Below are 20,670 nucleotides of genomic sequence, written 5' to 3' on the forward strand. Positions count from 1 at the left end.
CCCCCTTCCTCCATCCGGAATGGGTAACTGTAGAAGCCGTCTTGTTTTCACAGTCTGATTAGTGACAGCAGGTGCCACTTCAGTTTTGAGCTATCTTAGTGAACAAATTTGATCTTTTAAATTTTCCAGCATATTAACAGTACTATTAAAATATTTGAAGATTTTGCAACCCCCTTAGTAAGCGTTCCTTGAAAGAGCTCTGAGAACTGCAGATTTAACTGTTATTTCAATTATGATCACTTTCGGAGCTACATCTGGTTTCGTTCAGTGCTCTCTGTCATTGCATTAATGGCAAATACATTCCAAGAGATCTTTAGATTATTGTCTGATTTTTCAAATGCCAGGAATGCTTTCCATGGAAGATGAGCAAATATCTTAGATAATTTTGACAGGGACAGCTTTCTTCATGAGTAGTTTTTGTGTTTCTGCAAGTATTATGATATATTCATTATCGAATCATACCGAGACTGACACTCAACATCTAGCAAATAATTTCTTGTGTATCAGCTACCTCTATCAGTACATAATCTTCCTCACTATTGCACTCCAATTCCAGATGCTCGATCTTTAAAATTACACTTACTGTAAAAAGCAAAAATCAGATTAAAATCAAACCCAGCTGTTTCAATTTTCAACAGCAACTGAGTTTCTGCTGATGCTGCTGTTGTTCTTGTTATAGCACCTAAAGGCCTTAAGTTTTGGGGCTCTGTTGTGCTATGTTATATGCAAAGGGAGCAGAAAACTTACTGTATCCATTACACTTTTGTAGAATAACAGGGCTTGATCCTGGTAAGTGATGAGTGTGTTGGTTCCAAATCTGTAGAGCATTTGAGTGTATGCTAATTTTAAGCATGTGAGTAGTTCCAGCGACATAAATAATAACATCACTGGAAATATTCATATGCTTAATGTTACACAAGTGGTGTATGTGCCTTGCAGTGTCTGCTGCCACAGTGCTCAGCACTTTGCAGGACTGAGACTTCAGTGAATGCGATAAAATCTTTTTTTGTTATATATTTCTCATGCTTTAGTCTCAGGATACCATTTTGTTTAATTTCTAGTATTATGTTGCATCTCAGTGGGTTTGTGATCTTGAACTTTCTGTAATTGGAGCAAAGACAATTTTCATTATGCAGCCTGATAGCCTGCACAGTCACATGTCGACAGATATTATATGGCTAATTTTTTATTGTATTTGTAATGTCCTATATGTGGAATATCATATACGTCTGCTATAGCAAAAATTCTTGCAGAAATACGATCTCTTCTCCAAATAAGTGGCAATCTGAAGTGTTGTGCAGTGTGTAGATGAAGCAGTTTGACTGGCTGGTCTATTTACCATGAAAAGATTTTGGTTTGCATATACTTTTTGTTTGCAGCTGCTATTAATTACAGTTCTATTTTACATCTAATAAACAGTATGAACAGAATTAATTTCAGAAATATCGACTCTTTTATTAATTTTACTTGTTTTCATCAAATGTACAAGCAGTTAAAACACAATTTACGAAAACATACAGGATGTGACAATGGTGATGTTCTGGTCTTGTTTGTTCTGTTACTTTTCAGCACCACCAAAGTTTCTTCAGCCATTTTTATCTGATAAGAACATGCCATCTGAACTAGAATACATGATAATTTCCTTTGATGAGCCTCATGTATATCTTCGTCAGTGGAGCGATGAGTCAATGTTCCAGGAGATCCAGTTTTCAACTCAAACCGACTGTAAACTTTTGGAGTGCCGAAACGTGACTATGCAGAGTGTTGTGAAACCTTTCAAAATCTGGGGGCAGATTGCTATTTCCAGCAGCACAGTAGGAAAGCTATTGGACTGCACGATAATGGTGGACCCCATTTTCATCAACTTTGGCCAATATGCACTTCATTCTCTGAATACAGCAATTCAAGCTTGGCAGCAGGTATGCAAATATGATAGTAAGAAAAAAATGTAGCTATTGTGATTACTTTAATAACAAATTAGAATACCAACTGCATTCATGAAAAATATTCCAAGATGTAAAAGCTTTAATTTACACCAATAGTGTTTTTGACTAATAAACTTTAATTCCACAGTAGCGATGAAAATTAGGAGGCAATGAATGCTATATGTAAAGCTAAATGTCACCAGAACTCCTTGAGTTTCAGTGAAACTGTGTGAATTTATATCAGAATAATCAGAACTTGGTCTTGAATGCATAATACTCTGTTAATTTATGAAAAGGTGAGTGATGCATGATATGTAAGCACAGCTCAGTCTGAGCGGCAGAGCATATTGTCTCCAGCTACTACTTTTAGCCTTGTTGAAGTTCAACACTAGTTTCACATTACATTCTGTGCGAGCAGCATTAATGGCTGAAGCCAGTCTCAGCATAAGGAACCTTGCTTCTGCAATGACCCCTCGAAGGCCTGTAATTCCCTTACTGCACTATAGCCTTGAAATCAAATCATTCTCTTCATCTGCCTGAAGACCTATGTGGAGCCTGGGAATTAATTACCTATCATGGCACTACAATAACAAAGCTCCCAAAAAAGGATAAAACATCTGCTTTGTATCAAAAAAATCTTTTTTAAGGGCATTCCATGGTTTTCTTGTTGCAAAAGGACATTCATAAAACAAGATCTAGTGTGATTTAAATCTTTACAGCTGGCTCAAATATCAATGTGAACAAAAATCTTTGTAGCTCCAATTTCTGTTTTTTGTCATATTTTGAACAATGCTTTTAATAAAAAACAAACATAGAAAGTATAAGAGAGTCCTTGGTAGGCTGTTTAAACCCAAAATATTTCTGACTTAGTACTAGTCCCTCATCTAAGACATGTGTGGCAACTACTGCAAAATGGCCTTCAGAAAGGTCAGTTTCCTCTTAGGATGGAAAAAAAAAGATCTCTCAGACATAGCTATACATATAAATAAAATATGGTGCATAAATATTTAAATGTTTTAAACCACATCACAGTGTGAATGACTGACTGACTACTCTGTGCCTTGAAGGAATATTCTGAGTTGAAAAAATGGAATTGTATATTTGATTAAGTAGAGCCATATGTCGCGTAGTATATTGCTGACAGGTACATTCTATGAATAGTTGGTACTGATTTATACATGGATTTGGAAATGTTAACATGAGCCACAGGAGGATATACTTCTGTAATTGTTGCTGTAATTTTCTCGTTTCCTCTCATGTCAAGGGTACTTGCCACCATGTTCTGATGTGGTGGGTATCTAGCCCTGAGTATTCAAGATTAAAAACTTGCATCACTTTGAAATTAGGGAACAGTTAACACACAAGTGTGTTCAAAATGGCTTATTAAATTAATTGTTACCAAGATGTTTTGTATGTGGCTTTACCTCCAGATTGGGGGTGGCACACAGGGAGGGGGTGAATTTCCCCATGATAAGTATTGTTTGATGGTTGCTGTTCACACAAAATACGATATAAATGCTGCCAACTAGAAGCATGAATTTAATAAGCAGGAGAGGTTATTTGAATTCTCCACATATTTTTTACTGGATTAATATCTGAAACAAGTGTTGTTGTAGTCAGTGGACAGCCAGATGAAGCATGAAACAATTTGGCCCTGCACCTTTAGGTCAAGAGTTCAGGATTAACAGAAGCCCCTGTCAGTGTCTTTCTTTCCTAGATATGGACTGATTTTTTTTTTTTTTTTTTTTTTTGTTCAAGTAATGATGAACATTTTGAAAGTAGATTAAGCCTAAAAAACACCAGGCATACAACTTGCTTTATACTTCTAAATCACATGCTGAAAATCTGAGAGGATTAGCACTTTTTAAAAACAGTTTCCCCTTTTGACATATTTCACTAATCTGAAAGCCCTGTTTAAATACAAGCAGTAACAAGCTAATGCACATCTAAATGCAAAGCTGAAGTAATGGTTTTAATAATCAAATAACTGAGCAAGGAACTTCAAGATTCTTATTATTTTGGTTTTATTATTTAATAATAACATACAGAGTATCAAGTGAAATAGAAAATGCATGTCTCCTGGAGGGCTGGGATTGGGTTTTCCCATTTATGTGGGCATTTAAGCCTTCACAAATTGTTTTACAGCAGTAGTGCTTTGTGATACCTAGAGACAACAGCTTCCCAGGTATGGTACTACGTGAGTATTCCTGGAGAAAAAACTATTCCTTTGTGGTCTTGCACTGCAAATGTTTTCCTAAACACCTCAGAAGTTATAAAAGCTCCTGTTTTAAACCATTCCAACTTCTTTTCCTCAAGGTCTGCATGGTGCTTAACCTTTCTGTTGGCAGTTGTGTAAGTTTTCTTACTGAGCTGGGATCAGTCAAAATGACATCTGTGATCACAGTAGTTTCCCCATCCTTCTTCCATAAGCACAAAGAACAAAGGAAAATATACAAAAAATCTGCATGTAGCTTCAATTTAACTTTCTAGCTGATAATGTCAAGCTACTGCTATGAGAATGAAGTTTAGACAATCAGAAGAAAAATGTTGTTTTCTCTTGGAGGAACTTTGAGGGACATAAGAAATGGCTAAAGAGTTTCTGTCCAAAAAACATTACTTGGACTGTGTACGTGAGAGAGAAGGCTTGCACAGGTCTTCGATAGCTTGTGAAGTACCCAGAAAAGAACTTTGTGCCTATAAAGAGGTCTAGGCTTTTGTAGGGTTTTTTTTTTCCAGATCGAGAAATGCTTTGAAATAGCTGTGAGCTGAGATGTGAGCAGAAAGTCCTGAGACAGGGAAAACCTGTCTAGTGACTAGTATTATGTGGGATGTTTTTCCCTCTCTGAATAGAATTCACAAAATAATTTGAAAGCCCAATAAAGGAGAGACACTTTCCAGGCCTCTTTAAGAGAAAAGAACAGCTGAAAAATTATCTAAAGAGGGGCAGGAAATTGTCCCCCAGGAACTGACCCTAATCTGTATCTGATTCAGACTGTTGATCTTTTGCTGAGTCTTTTGATATGCTGTTTTAATTCAGAGAGGGAATTTTTTTCCTAATCTGCACTTGGGTGTTTTCAGCTCCTGGAGTCATCATTCAGCCCTTCAGCATCATTGCCACACAAACGGCCCAGTTCTGTTTGGTTTTATTATGTCTTGTTTCTCTACACTCTCTTTTATCAATCAAGATTTCCTCCATCCTTTTGCTGGGTTTTTTCTTTTTTGGACCCTTTCTGCTTACCCTAGAAGATTCTGCTGTCAGACTTCAGCAGCAAATTTGGGATCCAGTTCCCTGTGATGGCTGCAGGGAGCTGCTGCAGCTCCCTAGGGACCATTGGTGGTATTCTGTCTGGGAAAAATCTCCTGCATTTACTGCAAGGAGAAAGAGTTGCCTAGAACCCTGCCTGTGCAAGTGTGTAGTTGCCACACTGAGCTCAAGCATCCCCAAGCTTCCTTGATGATCCTTTAGTCAGCTGTTATTATCAAGATTTGAGGCTTTCCCTTAAGCCTGCCAGCATGGAGCAATGCCTTGTTAGGCAAATCTTGGGGTTTCCTTGGTTAAAACTTTGGAACTGTTATAAAACTGAGCTTTAAATACCTCTTTTGCTTAACTTTGAGAAGCGTTGCTGTTAAAAGCAGTGGATTCTAGTAGCAAATCTCGCATGTAAGACTAATGATTAGTGTGCTGCAGCAGCAAAGAAAACCAACAGGATGCTAGGTTGCATTAACAAGGGCATCACCAGCAGAGATAAAGAAGTCATTATCCCACTCTAGTCAGTGCTGGTCAGACCACACCTTGAGCACTGCATTCAGTTTTGGTCCCCAGTATACAAAAAAGATGCGGACACGCTGGAAAGGGTCCAGAGAAGGGCCACAAAGATGACCAGAGGACTGGAAGATTTGCCATATGAGGAAAGGCTGAGAAAACTGGGTTTGTTCAGCCTTGAGAAGAGAAGGCTTAGGGGAGACCTTATTACCATGTGCCAGTACATAAAGGGTGGCTACCAAGAAGATGGAGACTCCCTTTTTAGGAGGAGTCACATGGAAAAGACAAGGGGTAGTGGATACAAGGTACTCCTGGGGAGATTCTGATTCAACTCTACAAGAAACTTTTTCACCATGAAGACAGTTAGACATTGGAATAATCTCCCAAGGGAAGTGATGGATTCCCCTACATCGGACAGTTTTAAGACTCAGCTTGACAGGGTGCTGGGCCATATCATTTAAACTATATTTTTACCTTGAAAGGTTGGACTACATGATCCTTGAGGTCCCTTCCAACCTGGTATTCTATGGCAGTCATTCATCAGCACCAAATTGTGTGCAAGTCTGTTAATAATCCCTGGTGGGATAGCGTTCCCCCAGTACAATTTAGGAGTTCTATACATGCCAAAAACTTGCTAGAATCTCTTTTACCTCTGGAAAATGCAAGAACCTACAGTTTGTGTTAACTTGAGATAAGTTAGTTAGTCAGTTAGTCACGTAGAAAGAAGGAAGTTCATCATCTTCTGGTGTTGTTCTTCCAGACTCTGCATAATCAGCAAGAAAATGTATTGGAATAAAAAAATAAGTTTCTTGAATTCCCCTGGGGTTATATCTAGGTTTGACTATAACAACATGCTGAGCTCTTTTTAAAAGAACATTTTGCAAAGCTGTTTCAGGAAAACATATATTTTTGTGGTAGACTTATGGGTATGTGGGTATGGCAGCTTGACAGCAAAAAGTCATAGATCCACCACTAGAAAATGCCAAAATAAACTCAGCACTCTGAATTGGCACTGTACATGTCAACCTTTAGCATACTCATATCTGCTACTGAATGCAATATAGACATACTGCTATGTAATGAGTTTTACTGCTTTGAAAAAGTGAGATTTTGGTTATGTTCACCTGACTCTTGTTTCACAGTGGATACCTGATCTTATGCAGAAGAATTCATGAGATTTGGAGAGAAGCTTTAGTCTAAATATTCTCATGCTTAAATACTCCTAAGGTGAACAATTTTTTGCACAAGCACTCCCAGCCAACCATTCTGACATTCAGTCACAAAAGGAATTGCAACTTGCCTGTAGACAGGCACCTTAGGTTCGTCTGAAGTTAATAACAGTAGTGAACATGCACTCGATGATAAATTGGACATACCTTGCACACTTCACTTTTCAGAAAATTTGTTCCACATGTATCACCCAGCAATGTGCTACAAACAATGTACCAAACTGTTTTTCATGGATAACTAAGGATCCATAGGATCTATGAGGAAATATTTTTCTCTCTCTCATTTGATCTCTGAATTTCTGCAGGCTTCCAGGCACATTGTTGTCAAAGAGCTAGAGACCCATACAATCATAGACAGAGGAGCTGTTAGCTTCATTATGTCCGTTTAAAAGGTCCACTGAGAGAGCAAGAAGGGGAAACAGAATCAGCTCTCAAAGACCTTGGAGGTCCCATAAGTTAGAGAAACATCATTGGAAGAAAAGATGACAAAAGAGCAGCTGGGCTGTATTGTGGACAGAAGGGAACCAACCAACAATAAAGCATTGTCAAAAGTGTGTGCAAGGAAAGATAGGTCAAAAAGAGGTAACAAAAACACACGAAGATTAATTCTTTATGTTATACCCATTAAATTGCATGAGGACTATCCAAATGTTGCTTACTTGGAGTAATTGCTAGACAGTTGCTTGTAAGTGGAAGGTGCCAGCCTAGTAGTGACTAGGACAGAAATAAATGAGAGGTGATCTCCAAATCAAATTGTCAGTCACACTTTGACCTGTCACGTATAGGGGATTATAGTTCCTACCTTCAGGGGCGGAAGACCTGTAGCTCTGGTAATTTTTATGACTATCGTATAGTCTCATTGTGTCAACAGAGTGACAAGCAGCTAGATGAAAAGCAGAAAGAGAGGGATGAAGGATGTTGCAGGCAGGAGAAAAAGTATTGTAAAATTGAAAATACTTTTAAAACCAGTGATAGTTTTTGATTTTTCCTATTAGACTGTCAAACTGCATGAAGCATTTTCAAACTCGCCTCATGGACCTGTGAAAATACTCTCCCCGTATCTCCTGCTTTTTCTTTAGTTATTTTTTTAAGTGTTGTGGTATCAGGGAAGAGAGAGTCTTCTGCTGCTCACCCACAGTGATTTCAAAGTAGAAGCAGCAGCTGGGGAAGAGGAAGTGCAGCCTGTTGGCCTGAGAGATCAGTTGTCAAGCATAGAGAAACGTCTTCATGCCTCTCTGCTCAGCCTGTAGTTTGCCCTATGTAACGTGTCATTTCCCACTGAATTTAATTTCGTTCAAGTCTTTTACATGAGTTAGGAAATCTAGTTTTTATTGTAGTTTTAAATTTTTAAGATTTGCATTACGGAAACATAAAGTAAAACATGTTAGGTCTTAGGATATATTTTGTCAACCCAAACACTAGTTTTTGCAGAGAGTAGAATACTGTGAGACCAAAGCTAATGGCAAGAGATCTTGAAGCGTTTCTGTGTTGTTACATTCGCCATTGGGCAGACAGCTGCCAAATGTCTTGCAATTAATCTGATGCTTACTGGCTTTCATATCCCTTTCCTTTCAGAACCAATGCCCTGAGGCAGAGGAGTTGGTCTTCAGCCATTTTGTGATCTGTAATGACACACAAGAGACACTGCGGTTTGGCCAGGTGGATACTGATGAAAATATCTTGCTGGCTAGTCTCCACAGTCACCAGTACAGCTGGCGCTCTCACAAGTCCCCACAGGTATGTCAGAAACAGCCCTTCAAATGCAGCAATTGCTAAAGCTGACTGGTGGCTTTATGCGTTGATTCTTCGGTTTTCTCTGTGGTTTCGACTATCTCTAATGCTCCAGTTCCTTCAGGAGTCACATGCTGGGGCTGCATCAGAGAGAAAAAGTAAACAAAGAGTGAGGAAAGCCAGAAGTGTTTAGAAGTTACTCAAGGGTAGAACTGGATGTGCACGACCGCTTTTTGTAAAACTGAGCAGTTGTGGAAACTGAAGCTTCTGGAAAAAAAGGCAAAATATCATAGCTTGCCAGGTTTTTATAACTAAGTGGTCAGTGTCTGTTTTCCGTGATGTACATTAGAGGTTTGGGGATTTTTTTTAATGAATTGTTTTTACCAGAAGCATCTGTTCACTGAAATTGTTTGCAGAACAGGGTCAAACTGGACAAATCTCTCAACTCAGCATGTGCTTGTGTTAGCAAAGAGTTGAAATTGTCAGAAACATCCCACTTTTATAGTTAAAATAATGCAGTTTGTTTCTTGGGTGTTTTTTTAGGGATAAACACTGAAATTGAAATAAAATATTTTAAAATTATCAACAGGAAATATTTCAATGAAACAATGTTGGTTTTCTTGAGTGGTGGTGAAAAATGGACTTTTCATCTTGATTCAAGACAGGGCAAGAATTTAAATCTTAAAAAAAGTGTTTATGAGACAGCAAAGCCATTTCTTCTCTCTTTTTAATATAAACCCAGCTCCTGCTGAGTGGGACACTAGAGACATATGCCACCCCACTTGCTGAGCAGCTGTCCTGTGCTGAAGAGTTACTAAAATTTTTACAGATCCTAGGAGAAGTGTAGTGGATGGAGGTTCCTGACTGACTCCTCTAGAGCCCTGCAAAATACCAGCCTTAGCATTTGAGAAAGAAGGTGAAATTTGGATGGTAATTCTAAACAGGAGCTATGCCCACTTTCACTGCTGACAAATTTCCAAGTTTCACTAGGAAGCAGAGATGGCAAATTTACTGTGTTTTTCAATCATATATCAGTTGGTGGATATGCAAAACTATTGAATTTTACATGAATGCGGTAATCTGTGCAGAGCAAATTCAGCCAGAGTAAACGGTTGCAGTTGACACTGAAGTCAAGGCATAAGTCAAGAGGAAGACAGGCTAATAAAGGACCATCTCACCCCTATGACAGAGGAATTATGAACAGTATGCATTGGTGTAAATAGTGCACAGAGGGGGACATTCAGAGACTTAGAGACCCTGGAGTTCTGTACGTCGTTTGTCGTGTTTTCAAAAAGGACATATGTTTTCTCACGCAAGCGAAATGCCTGTGATGCCCCAGCCCGTGAGTGAGCAATCCAAATGGGTGACAGGCCTCTGTGCATTTGGGCAAGCGTCAGATTGCAAGACAGGATCCCCACTCATCAGGTGACAGTACTCCACTTGGGTTATGATTGATGTAACTTCTCCCTCCAGTTGTGCAAGGAGAAAGAACAACCAGGCTTATAGAAAGCTAGCTCAATGTGACCTATATTTCATAACCAACTATCACTTGCTTTTGTAGCAACCACCCGAAAAATAATTTAAACCTTTTCATAAACACATGAAAAAAGAAGGAAATGTTTAAAGTAATTATAAATAAACCCAGAACTAAGTAAGGCTCTCCTCTTAACAACTTTTCTTATCCATTTTCTGGTTACTTATATAAAATTATTCAGTTCAGAAAATCCTCTTTTTGACCATCATTCTACATAGTTCCACTAATGTAGTTCTGATTATGGTGTATTTCTAATAATGGTGTACTTCTGATAATGGTGCAAACTAGAAAGAGTTTTGAAAACAAGGATTACCTCAAGCAAAGGGAAAAGTGGAAGAATTAAAATTGCAGCTTGTTGCTGATACTTTCTGTCAGTTGCAGCCAAGCTGCTAAATACTACCAGCACAACGTATGGTATTAGCCATCCAGCACCTGGAGAACTTAAATATTAAAACATTGATCTTTAGCTTGTCCTTTCAGTCACAGACTTGAGCAGACTTGGAATGCAAAACATTCCATTTTCATGGCCATTATGTAAATTTCTTACTGTATGAAAAACAAAAATGCAGGATGAAAGGTGGGAAAGTCCTGCAGAAAACCAAAACCCACATTAGGGAGTGGGTGAGGTAGGAACTTCAGATTCCGTCTTCAGATATTCATTCTTCAGCTGAAAGTTGGTGATGTCAAAGGGTTTCCCCATTCTGTTTTGCTCTGATCAGATTCAGATTCACTGAAGTATTGGGCTGATAAACAGTCAGGAGTGTCATGCTGGATTCCCATGTCCCAGGAGATGGCGAAGCTAACAGCTCACTCTTCCTGACTCAACCGCATTGCTGGCCAGCAGGCGCTTCTAGCACAGGGGCTGTGCCTCCCTTGTCCCAGTCCTTGGAATAATTTCAAGAATATTTCTGCTGTTTTAACATTTTTCAGTGGCCGTCTCTTCCTGGGAAATTTACAGACTGAAAAATAGCACTGAGGTAATTTCACTGAAAATATATGGAAGCACAGGCTTTCCACACACTGTTGAGAAGCAAATTTTCTTTAAGATCAGAGAATCTTGGCATCCATTTGTAAGCTTTGTTCATTTAGTTCATGCTAAATACGAGTCACTGTAAATTTAGCATGCTTCAGAATGGCAGTTCATCTAAACAGTCTAAACAGCATGATCCTTTGTCATTTGAGATCGTACAAAATAAGTTTGTTTCAATATTATTACAAATGTTATTGTGTAAATTTTTTCAATGAATAATACAAATCCTTGAAATTAAAACAACGACTCAATTAAGACATCGGGTTGTCCCTATTATGCTATGGCACTTTTCTAATTGTTTCCATGCAAAGCTATCTAACAGCTTGTTATCCAAAGGTCAGAGTAATGCCCAAGCATGGACAAACCCTCTGAGTGTCATATTCATGGAATGCTAGATGACTTCATAGTTATGAAATTATTTCATTTCTCATGATAATTCCCAACTTGCCAAGTTAGTGAATTTTAAGAACTCTGAGAGCAGATTGCAAGATAAATGTGAAATAATCCATACTTCTGGAGTCAGGGACTTCCCTCCAGGCATTAGTTCATACTTGACTGACTTGACTTACTCTTGGGGATAAAATGAGTTAGGACAAGGTCTTAGATACCACATTCTCTTACTGGGAAAGAAAACCAACTTGCACAACTTCGGCTGGCTCATGTTTCTTGTTATACAGGCACTAAGAAGCAGCGGTTGCCATGAAATACTTTATTTAACCTCAGCAAAATGTTTTTTTAGTATGGCAAGGCAGTTCAGTTAAATGAAAATAAATAGTTTTAAAAGGATTGTATTTCTTTTACATTCATATCAATAAAATTCGCCATTTTTCTTTTACTAATTAAGCATAGTGAGAGATGCAGTAATTGCCCATTTGAATTATTTAACGCAAATATATATACCTAAAGTAAGTTATTTTGTAGTAGCAGATAGTTACATAATGCCTTATTTACATTTAGAATTAATTTTAATATTAATGAAGCTACTGTAGGCTATAAATAAAAATTGCTCAACTTTGTCATGTTACGAAAACAGCTATAGCACACCAGGAATGTGGATTTATCAGCTATTGACGGTGTCCCTCCCAACTGTTTGGCTTAACTTAAAGCTCCTTCCTTCCTTCGTTTTTTCCCAGCCCGGATCTTCTACATTTCAGGGAACCTAACCTTTCCCTTTTAACTTTCACTCTGATTCTTACAAGTCTCGCTAGTTTGGCTAATATTTCAGTAAGAAGTCTGAGGTCTGATGCTCTCTCTTCTACTCCGCTCCATCCCCCATGTTTTCCTCAGATTTCATGAGGTTTTGACCTGCCTCTGGGATGAGACACCCCCAACTGTATAGTCCCTTTCAGAGCTGGGCTAAGTCCAAAACTGATGATATTTGAGGCTTTAAGCAATTCTAGCAGAAGTTGCCAGACCTTGCGGGTTCCTTTTGCAGATTTTAATGAAAGTTAGAGGTCTGATAGATATCATTGAAAGGGAAGAGAAGCTACGTCACTCCTGAGCTCTATGGACAACACTGGCTTCTACGTTATTATTGGATCCAGTCTGCACTCCTTATCTTGATCTTCAAGTTGCTTTGTGGGATGGGCCCCAGTTATGTCAGAAGTCATGTTTGTCTCCAAGACAGCTGTGTTTTTTAGAAGAACTGGAGCATATGATACACAGGGTGAAACTCTGAAATTAGAAGAGATCAGATCTTCCTAGCAATTTACTCAGAGTCAAGGAATTCTGTCTTGCAAGACAGTAGGCAGTCCAAGGGTCCCACTAGAGATCACGGCAAATGTAAAAACCAGCTATTCATGTGAGAGTCGCCTGAATGTGTTCTGCAGAGACTGCTTGCAAATAAACAGCAAAAATCTTCTATAACATGCTAGTTATTACTAGTTATTTCCCCACACACACAAACTTCAGCAGAGTCCTCTGAAGAAGCAAAGAATAATGGATCTAAATTCATTGTTTTGCTTTCTATGCAAAACGTAATGTGGCATAGGGAAAGTCTGCATTTAAAGTGGCAGATCCCAAACCTTTCTCCAGAGGCTTCTCCCAGGGTTATGATAACAGCCTGTTTTCACTTTTCACCGTCCTTAACTTGAAGCAGCAGGTGTAGTGGATAAAAATCAGTTCCTGTGTTGATTTGGGCAATGACCTCAATCACAATGTGGGCACGTTACTGGTTATAAACAAAATAAATTTATTTCTTATCAAAGTAGGTAAATATGCCTGAAACAGCTCTGTGCCACTTTATTGCTACTTATTTAGAATTTGAGGGAAAAGATCTCTATCATTTGCTTTTCTGTTCTTCTGAACATACACTTAGAAATTCTTGAATAGATATTAGTGGTTAGTATCTTAGTAATACATTCTCTGGAACCCATTTAAAGTTTTTCTTCTCTTATTTTAAATAGTCTGCCTGCAAAGCACGACTTCTGCTAGAATTTTTAAAGGCAGTTGTAGATTTGGAAATAGCTTTAAGAACCTCCTCCTTGTTCTCCCACAAAAAAAGACAGAAGCCAAATTTTAATTTATGTTGCATCTGCAGCAGGATCATAATTCATTGTATTTTATTTCCAAGTTGCCATTCTTTCAGGTGTTGGATTATATAAAGTGTAAAGATGATATACAATAGTCTGTGGGTTCAAACTTAGAAACTGTAACTTACATATCAGTTATTATTGGGATATTTTCCTGGTTTATTGTTTAGGGATGTTACAGATTCTCTGCATAACCTTTTGTACTTTACATAATCCTCCCCAGATCATTTACAGAACAACAACACACACACACACACAAAAAAGTTTTATGTTATTTTACATACTGTCGCTTTCCTTTGGGATCCTGCATTTGAAATCAGTGGCTATACTATATTACACGTAATTGACTTTCTAGATAATATCTGGGGCAGATAAGGATTGATATCATCCATGAATCACATGAACCCTCATAATTTGATTACTGTCCCTTAACCAAAAGACTTCTTTTCCACACTGTGTAGAGCTACTTTGTACCTGCAAGGTTCACGCCTGCTTTGCACGTTGTGTTGAGGCTTGTAACACCTCTAGCAGCGAAAGAGTTTATCTGCTGAGTGTGACCCTTTTTCTACTAGCCAGCATGGGGGTGATGGAAGTTGCTTTCTCCCATGCTTTGTACTGGCCTTCTGTCTTACAAGAGCTGGTGGAGTAGAAACTGGTCAGATCTCCCAGGCCCCATGAGAAAATGAAGCCAAACTGAAATTCAAACTGTTTTGGTGGTTGCTGCAGCTGGCAATGTGCAGAATGAATATTTCACTCACTGTTTTCCCAAATATTGCTTGGTTTTATTGTTCTAATTCCTAATCCTGGTGAGGGGCCACCTTGTGTCCTGAAAAGAGCCAAAAAGTACTGATCGTCCTGCATGAATTTTTCAAATAAAAATTGCTTTAGCTTCAAGTCTTAGAATTCAGCACTGATCTCCAGGTCTCCATTTCCTCCATGCTGCTGCATCACCACAGCTTTTATTTTACTATCTTACATCTTTCAAAATAACCAACGGCTTCCACACCATTAACCAGGTCCTCGCTTGATTCCTCCCAGTCTCTCAGAGCTGAGAGCAGTAACCCTTATTTTTCCCAAAAAAAGCATTTTCTAGTTTCACTCAGAAGACAGATATAATCTTAACCATAGTGAAACCAAGTTAACTTTGGTGAATCTACAAGCAAAGTAGAAATCAAATTTCTATCCCTAAGCATTTTGAGGGCACAAGCTTTAAATTACTTATACAGCTGGAAAATGCTGCCTTTTCTGGACAGGCTCTCTTAGTCTCATTTTTAATCCTGCATTTTAGTCTTCATGCTTTGTTGAATGACACTTAGCTTTATTTACCTAGATTGTATCCTTCACTCGCACATCTAACTGAAAAGCTAAGTAAATTTTGAGGAGTGTATTGAAACATTCTGTGAAGAGACGTGATGAGGAATACAGCTTTTCTAGCCTTTTGCTCCAGCAGGAGCAGCTTCATCTTAGTCTGCCTCCCTGATGGCAATTTCTTTCCCTCTGAAAACAGAAATCCGGAATGGCTCTGTCTTGGTTTGAAAGACAGGTGTCTGTGGAAGAAGGCAGGAGCCTCCCTTGAAATGGAAAGTGCAACCCCCTTCCCTCCAAATTATTATAATTTTGAAATTAAGGGGCCTTCAGGCAAAGATATGGGGAATAGGAATAACAGTTCTTTACTTATATATATATATATATATATATATATATATATATATATATATATATATATAACACAAGGCAGGGAAAAAACAAAACAACCCACTGGTTTACACTGACAGAGTCAGAAATACAACCTGACACTCTGTTAGGGTGGCAGTAGCAGTCCGATAAGAAGCTGGCTGCAGTCCTCCTGAAGCGATGGATGTAGTTCTGTTGAAGCAGCGATCAGGTAAAAGGGTCTGGTCTTCCTCGGAAGGTCCAGTGGTAGGTAGGTAGCTCTTGTCCTCTGGAACTCCAGTGGGGGGAAAAGCTCCTCTGGGAATCCAGTGGAAGAAGGCTGCTAGGGTGTTTGAAATCTCAGGTTTTATTTGGCATGGACTACTTGGCTCCTTCCCCCCGGGCGGAGCATCTCACAGTGGGATGGGGAGTCGTGAGGCAGTTCCTTGATGGGCCATTAACAGGAGATAGCCCAGGAGCGAGTTATCGATGGGTCAGGCGATAAGGCATTGTTGTGCCCATGAACAGGAGATAGTCCAGAGGGGGGAGGCAGGGAGCACCGCCCCACCTGGTCTCAACAGCTCCTGAAGATGGTAATAGAATACTTTTTTTTTTTTTCCTTTTGGCACATTTTACACTGTAACCTAGGACAGCTCAGAATTACAACTCCAACCCCAGCAAAGTCTAGTCAAAACAAAAAAACCTCTGTGTTATCTGTTGATATGTTTCCCTAACAGAAAATGCAGAAATCAAATGGTTACACAAATGAGAGCCTTTCTTCACATATGCAATAGACAGTCCATTTTAAATTCTCTCTAAGCTATAAATTGCCATTTATCACCATGGAATATTTTTTGTACCTTTTTGCAATGACTTATCTTTTCTGCTAGTATATGACCATACTTAGCTGTACTTGAACTTTTTTAAGCAGAGTGTCTAACAAATACTTAGAATTTAATTAAAGCTTGATAAATGAGAGGGAGTTACATGGCAATTGCTGTGAATCTGTAGTATCAGGTCAGTTTAATAACATTAGAGATCTGCCTTGTTGAGTATCTAACACCATCTATTATAGCAACTTCTGCTAAACTAGCGTTAACACCTGATTACTTAATTTTCTAAAACTACTTCAATTTTTATATCCTTCCATATAACTCCATATCGCTCAGTGTCATTTGCTAATTACTTCCACCCACGTTTTCCAGAAATCTCACATTTAAATAACTGATTCACCCAGAGATCCCTTTGCATTTTCATGGAATGCAGTTTCTTGGCGCAAAAGTAAGCTTACGCAGTACTCAATTCTTATATTGTTACATCATTAATACAAAGATATTAGATATCTTTAAAATAACTTATGAAGGCTGCTCCCTTTGTATGTAGCATTTACCAGTATACAAACGCTATGTTTATAAAATAAGAAATTGCCAATATACAATAATAGCTCTTTTTTATTTTTCTGTCTGAACCATGAGGTTAAATGCAGCCTAATCGTTGTGCTACAAAGAAAATTAGTAAGGCAGCATTTGGGAGCTAATAACTGCTCAGGGAAAGCTGACAGCATGTTCCTTGGGAACATTCAACTCATGAGCAAAGCTGTTTATACAGGATGGGAGACATCCTAATGTTGGAGCTACATACAATTACTAATCATCAATTACGGCACTGATATGACATCTGTCTTTGGAGTGCACCATATTTTGTGTGTGTTATAGCTGAGACTGACCACTTAGCACCTTTCCTTATTATTTGGCTGTCATTTCCAGCTACCAGTCTCTCCAAAGTAAACAGTTTTCTTGTTTCTCTAAGTATTCATATGTGATGAGATTTATTCCCTGCTGCCTCTGTAAGAAACTGAACTGATTCCAACCACTGCAGTTGGATTTTTTCAGTTTGTTTTGTTTTTCCTTTTCTGTAACTAATACTTAAGAATCAAAGCGACATGTTTGTTTATGAGTTTGAGTGTCCTAGTGCACAGCTTCTCTCAATGTATTCTTGAACATAAAGCTGTGCCCACACATGTGCACACCCAGATGCATGCCCATGTGCACACTGGCACATATTAGCCTTTGTGCTTCCAGCGTAAAAGTAAATTTGAATCTGAATGCAACAGTCATCACTCTTGCCAATTCAAAAGCCACCCACTGAATGGATGTTATTGTTCTGTGTGTAACTGGTGCTGAGGATACCACAAATTGCAAACAGGCTACTGAGTTGTAATATCTTTGAAAGTTGTTGCTGCGGTTGTTTCTTAAAACAATGAAAAAAACCCCTAACATCCCGCCATTCAGTAACTCCAACTGGTCACATCTATGGCCAGTGCTATCTCTTTTTGGAAACAAATCATGGGAGAGCATAATATTTACAAGTTTCAATTTTTGCTCGTGAAAATAATCAAATTTTGGGCCTGATCCTGGTCTCAATTACTTAAATTAATTAATGACAGATGTCCAAAATCAGAGTGAAATTCAACCCTCAAGAAAGAATTCCCACAAGGCCTTTATATAACTGTTTTAAAGGACTTAAGTGATGCTTAGGCTCTTTGCTGGCCCTCTGCAAAGAATAAATTTTACCCAGAATGCTTACTGCTTTGATCCCTTATATATAACTCACATTCTTAAGTTTGCACAGCCACAAAAGACCTATACAGAGCTAAATAGCCAGATCTTCAGCTGGCGTAAATTTATGTAACTTCATTGACCTACATGGAACAGTACCAATTTTCACTACTCTGGCTTAAAGAATCTCCATGGGATAGAGGTAAGTGCGTATGGTGGGTAAATGGATGAAAGGCTCTTCAAATGATGAAAGACCATATTGCTCTGGAAGTGATTTAAGTTAAACTGGAAAAAAGCCACTCCTTTTCCGGAATAAATCACACAGGGAGTATAATTATGCAGTTAAATTTCTTCTCATGCAGTCAAGCTTGAACTTGCCACCACATTTGTGTAAGAAATGAAATGTTTCCCATCTCTCAGCAATATGCTAAGTTCTATGTTTAACACAAATATATATGTGAGGTGTACAAGTATACATACAAATAGATTTGCATCCTCTGTTTTGAAGGGAAGCATATTTGTAATTTTCTGTCTTATTCGGAAGGCAAAAAATCTGGCCTGGACCTGCATTCCATATCACCTTGTTGGTAATAGAGGGTGGATTTCTAGAACAATTTCAAGGGCAGTAAAGAAAATCTCTTGTTTCCTGTTTATGCACTCTAGTCTGCATAACCTTTTCTTCTGAACAGTTGTGTGCTGGATTTTTACCTTCCTAAACACACTGTTAAAGCAGGTAATTTCTAGAAACGCATGATGCAGAGCCGTCTTACAGTATTGTTAATTCTTTTGTTTGTATCTGAAATCACAAAATGATCATCCAGAGAACTGGTGTGCTTAGCATTGCTGAGTTTTAAAACCAAGAGTATTTCTCTGTCGTGGGAATTCCTATGCAAGGAATTATTTTTTTTCCCCAGTTATATATTGAAGTAGTAATTGCTTTCTTTCCAGCTGTTACACATCTGTATTGAAGGCTGGGGAAACTGGCGGTGGTCCGAACCATTCAGTGTGGACAATACAGGGACCTTTATTCGTACCATTCAGTACAAGGGCCGGACAGCATCACTTATTATCAAAGTTCAGCAGCTCAGTGGAGTGCAAAAGCAAGTAAGTATTTGATCCAGTTTGGAAAGAGTAACATGAGTAATTTAAACTGTTATCTATTCACGAATTAGTCACCTTATTATTTATTCTCTTCTACTGGGATCTGCAAAAAATTAGTATAACAGTCTTCTGGGGGCATTTTCAGGAGTTTTTACAACTTTTTTCTTCACTTTGGTATGGATCTTAGCATTTAAAAGCTCGGTTACCACCACATATTTCGCATGTTCCACTAAACATCCCTTTGCATGGTTCGTAAGTTCTGACAGCACTAAGTTACACAGTCTTTTGCATGTTTTAAGCTCTTGAGAAGCAGAATTTTTTTTTTTTTTTTTAAGAAACTGATTGTATCTTCTTGTGGGTTGTAATTCAGACCCTTGTGTTGTTAAAAGAGAAAGAAGTAGTGACCAAGTTAACATTTGAAAATGGGGTGCTGTGCAATAACTTTTCACATAACTCGCTTTGTAAAGAGAACTGTAATAACACTGCAGTCATTCTGCCTGCATTGGCAGAAGCCAGAGCATGTGGTGAACTTAACATGTTCAGCTCATGGATATGGCAGAGCGCCTTATGTTGCACAACAGAAATACAGCTGATCAGACAAGAACAGTGCCCAGCGTCACTGAAAGCCCTGCTGAGATTTTGCTTGGTAGGTTGTAGCTGTGGTGTGAACCCTCATTAAGGAAAAGCAAATGAAGATGGTTGTAGTAGTAGGGATACATGTGGAATGCTGTTCCTTGGTACAGCTTAGAAAAAGTCAGATAATGTTCTATGGTAAGTAATTCAGGTGTGATGGACAGCAACAACTCCAGGTCTAATTTGGTCATTTTCTAGGTGGGTGCACTTAAATGCGGAAATATGGTACAGCCATTTAATGGAATTATAAGCTTTAAAACAGCAAACATACTGAAAGGTGGATTGTCATGAGAATATGAGGTGTCAGTGGAAACTTTTCTTCTGAAGTACATCACTGTGTCTGCTCAGAAAGGTCTCAGCATTCAGAGACCATCACAGTACTCTTAAAATCCAAACCAGAGCTTTATTAGCTGTGGGCAGTACTTCTGAGTTCAGTGGGCATGAAAGTGGATATCTTACATGTTTCTTTCAAGCCTGGATACTGCCTTAGCAATATTTCAAGCATTTTAGTGAAATATTTCAAGGGTTTCTATGAAATTGCACATACATTTGGCCAATAAAAATAATGTTTTACCGTTTACTGCCTTCAGCAGTGCTTGGGAAAACCTAAACTAGGGAGAAGACTCTTGTACAGGTTCTCACTCTATAATTCAATTTTAATCTTTCTTTTTGATAATTGTTTATATATGAGCTGCATATTTTTGTGTGTTTTAGATCCTAATCTGTGGAAGACAGACAGTCTGTAGTTACCTTTCCGAAAGTATTGAACTGAAGGTGGTTCAGCATTACATTAGTCAGGATGGACAGGCCATTGTTAAAGAACACATCAACTGCCTTGCAGCCAATCAGAAGTTGCCTTCATATGTCCTAGAAAACAATGAGCTTACTGAGCTGAGTGTGAAAGCTACAGGAGATGAAGACTGGTCCCGAGACGTATGTTTAAGTTCTAAACATATAGAACACAGCGCTGTCATTCAGGTAT

The 20,670-nt window shown here is 38.5% G+C and overlaps 1 protein-coding gene across 3 annotated transcripts in view; it reads left to right on the forward strand.

Annotated features, from left to right (window-relative positions):
• Positions 1 to 20,670, forward strand: part of VPS13B (vacuolar protein sorting 13 homolog B) — a 480,656-nt gene that overhangs the window by 425,222 nt on the left and 34,764 nt on the right. For all 3 annotated transcript variants that reach the window (XM_086465731.1, XM_086465733.1, XM_086465732.1), the window contains exons 41-44: positions 1,570 to 1,919; positions 8,493 to 8,654; positions 18,903 to 19,058; positions 20,403 to 20,666. In XM_086465731.1, coding sequence (XP_086321857.1) covers positions 1,570 to 1,919; positions 8,493 to 8,654; positions 18,903 to 19,058; positions 20,403 to 20,666 — 932 coding nt within the window. The remainder of the gene's footprint in view (positions 1 to 1,569; positions 1,920 to 8,492; positions 8,655 to 18,902; positions 19,059 to 20,402; positions 20,667 to 20,670) is intronic.

Source organism: Leptosomus discolor, chromosome 5, assembly GCF_034619465.1.
Source record: "Leptosomus discolor isolate bLepDis1 chromosome 5, bLepDis1.hap2, whole genome shotgun sequence".
In the NCBI taxonomy this organism is placed as follows: Eukaryota; Metazoa; Chordata; class Aves; order Leptosomiformes; family Leptosomidae; genus Leptosomus; species Leptosomus discolor.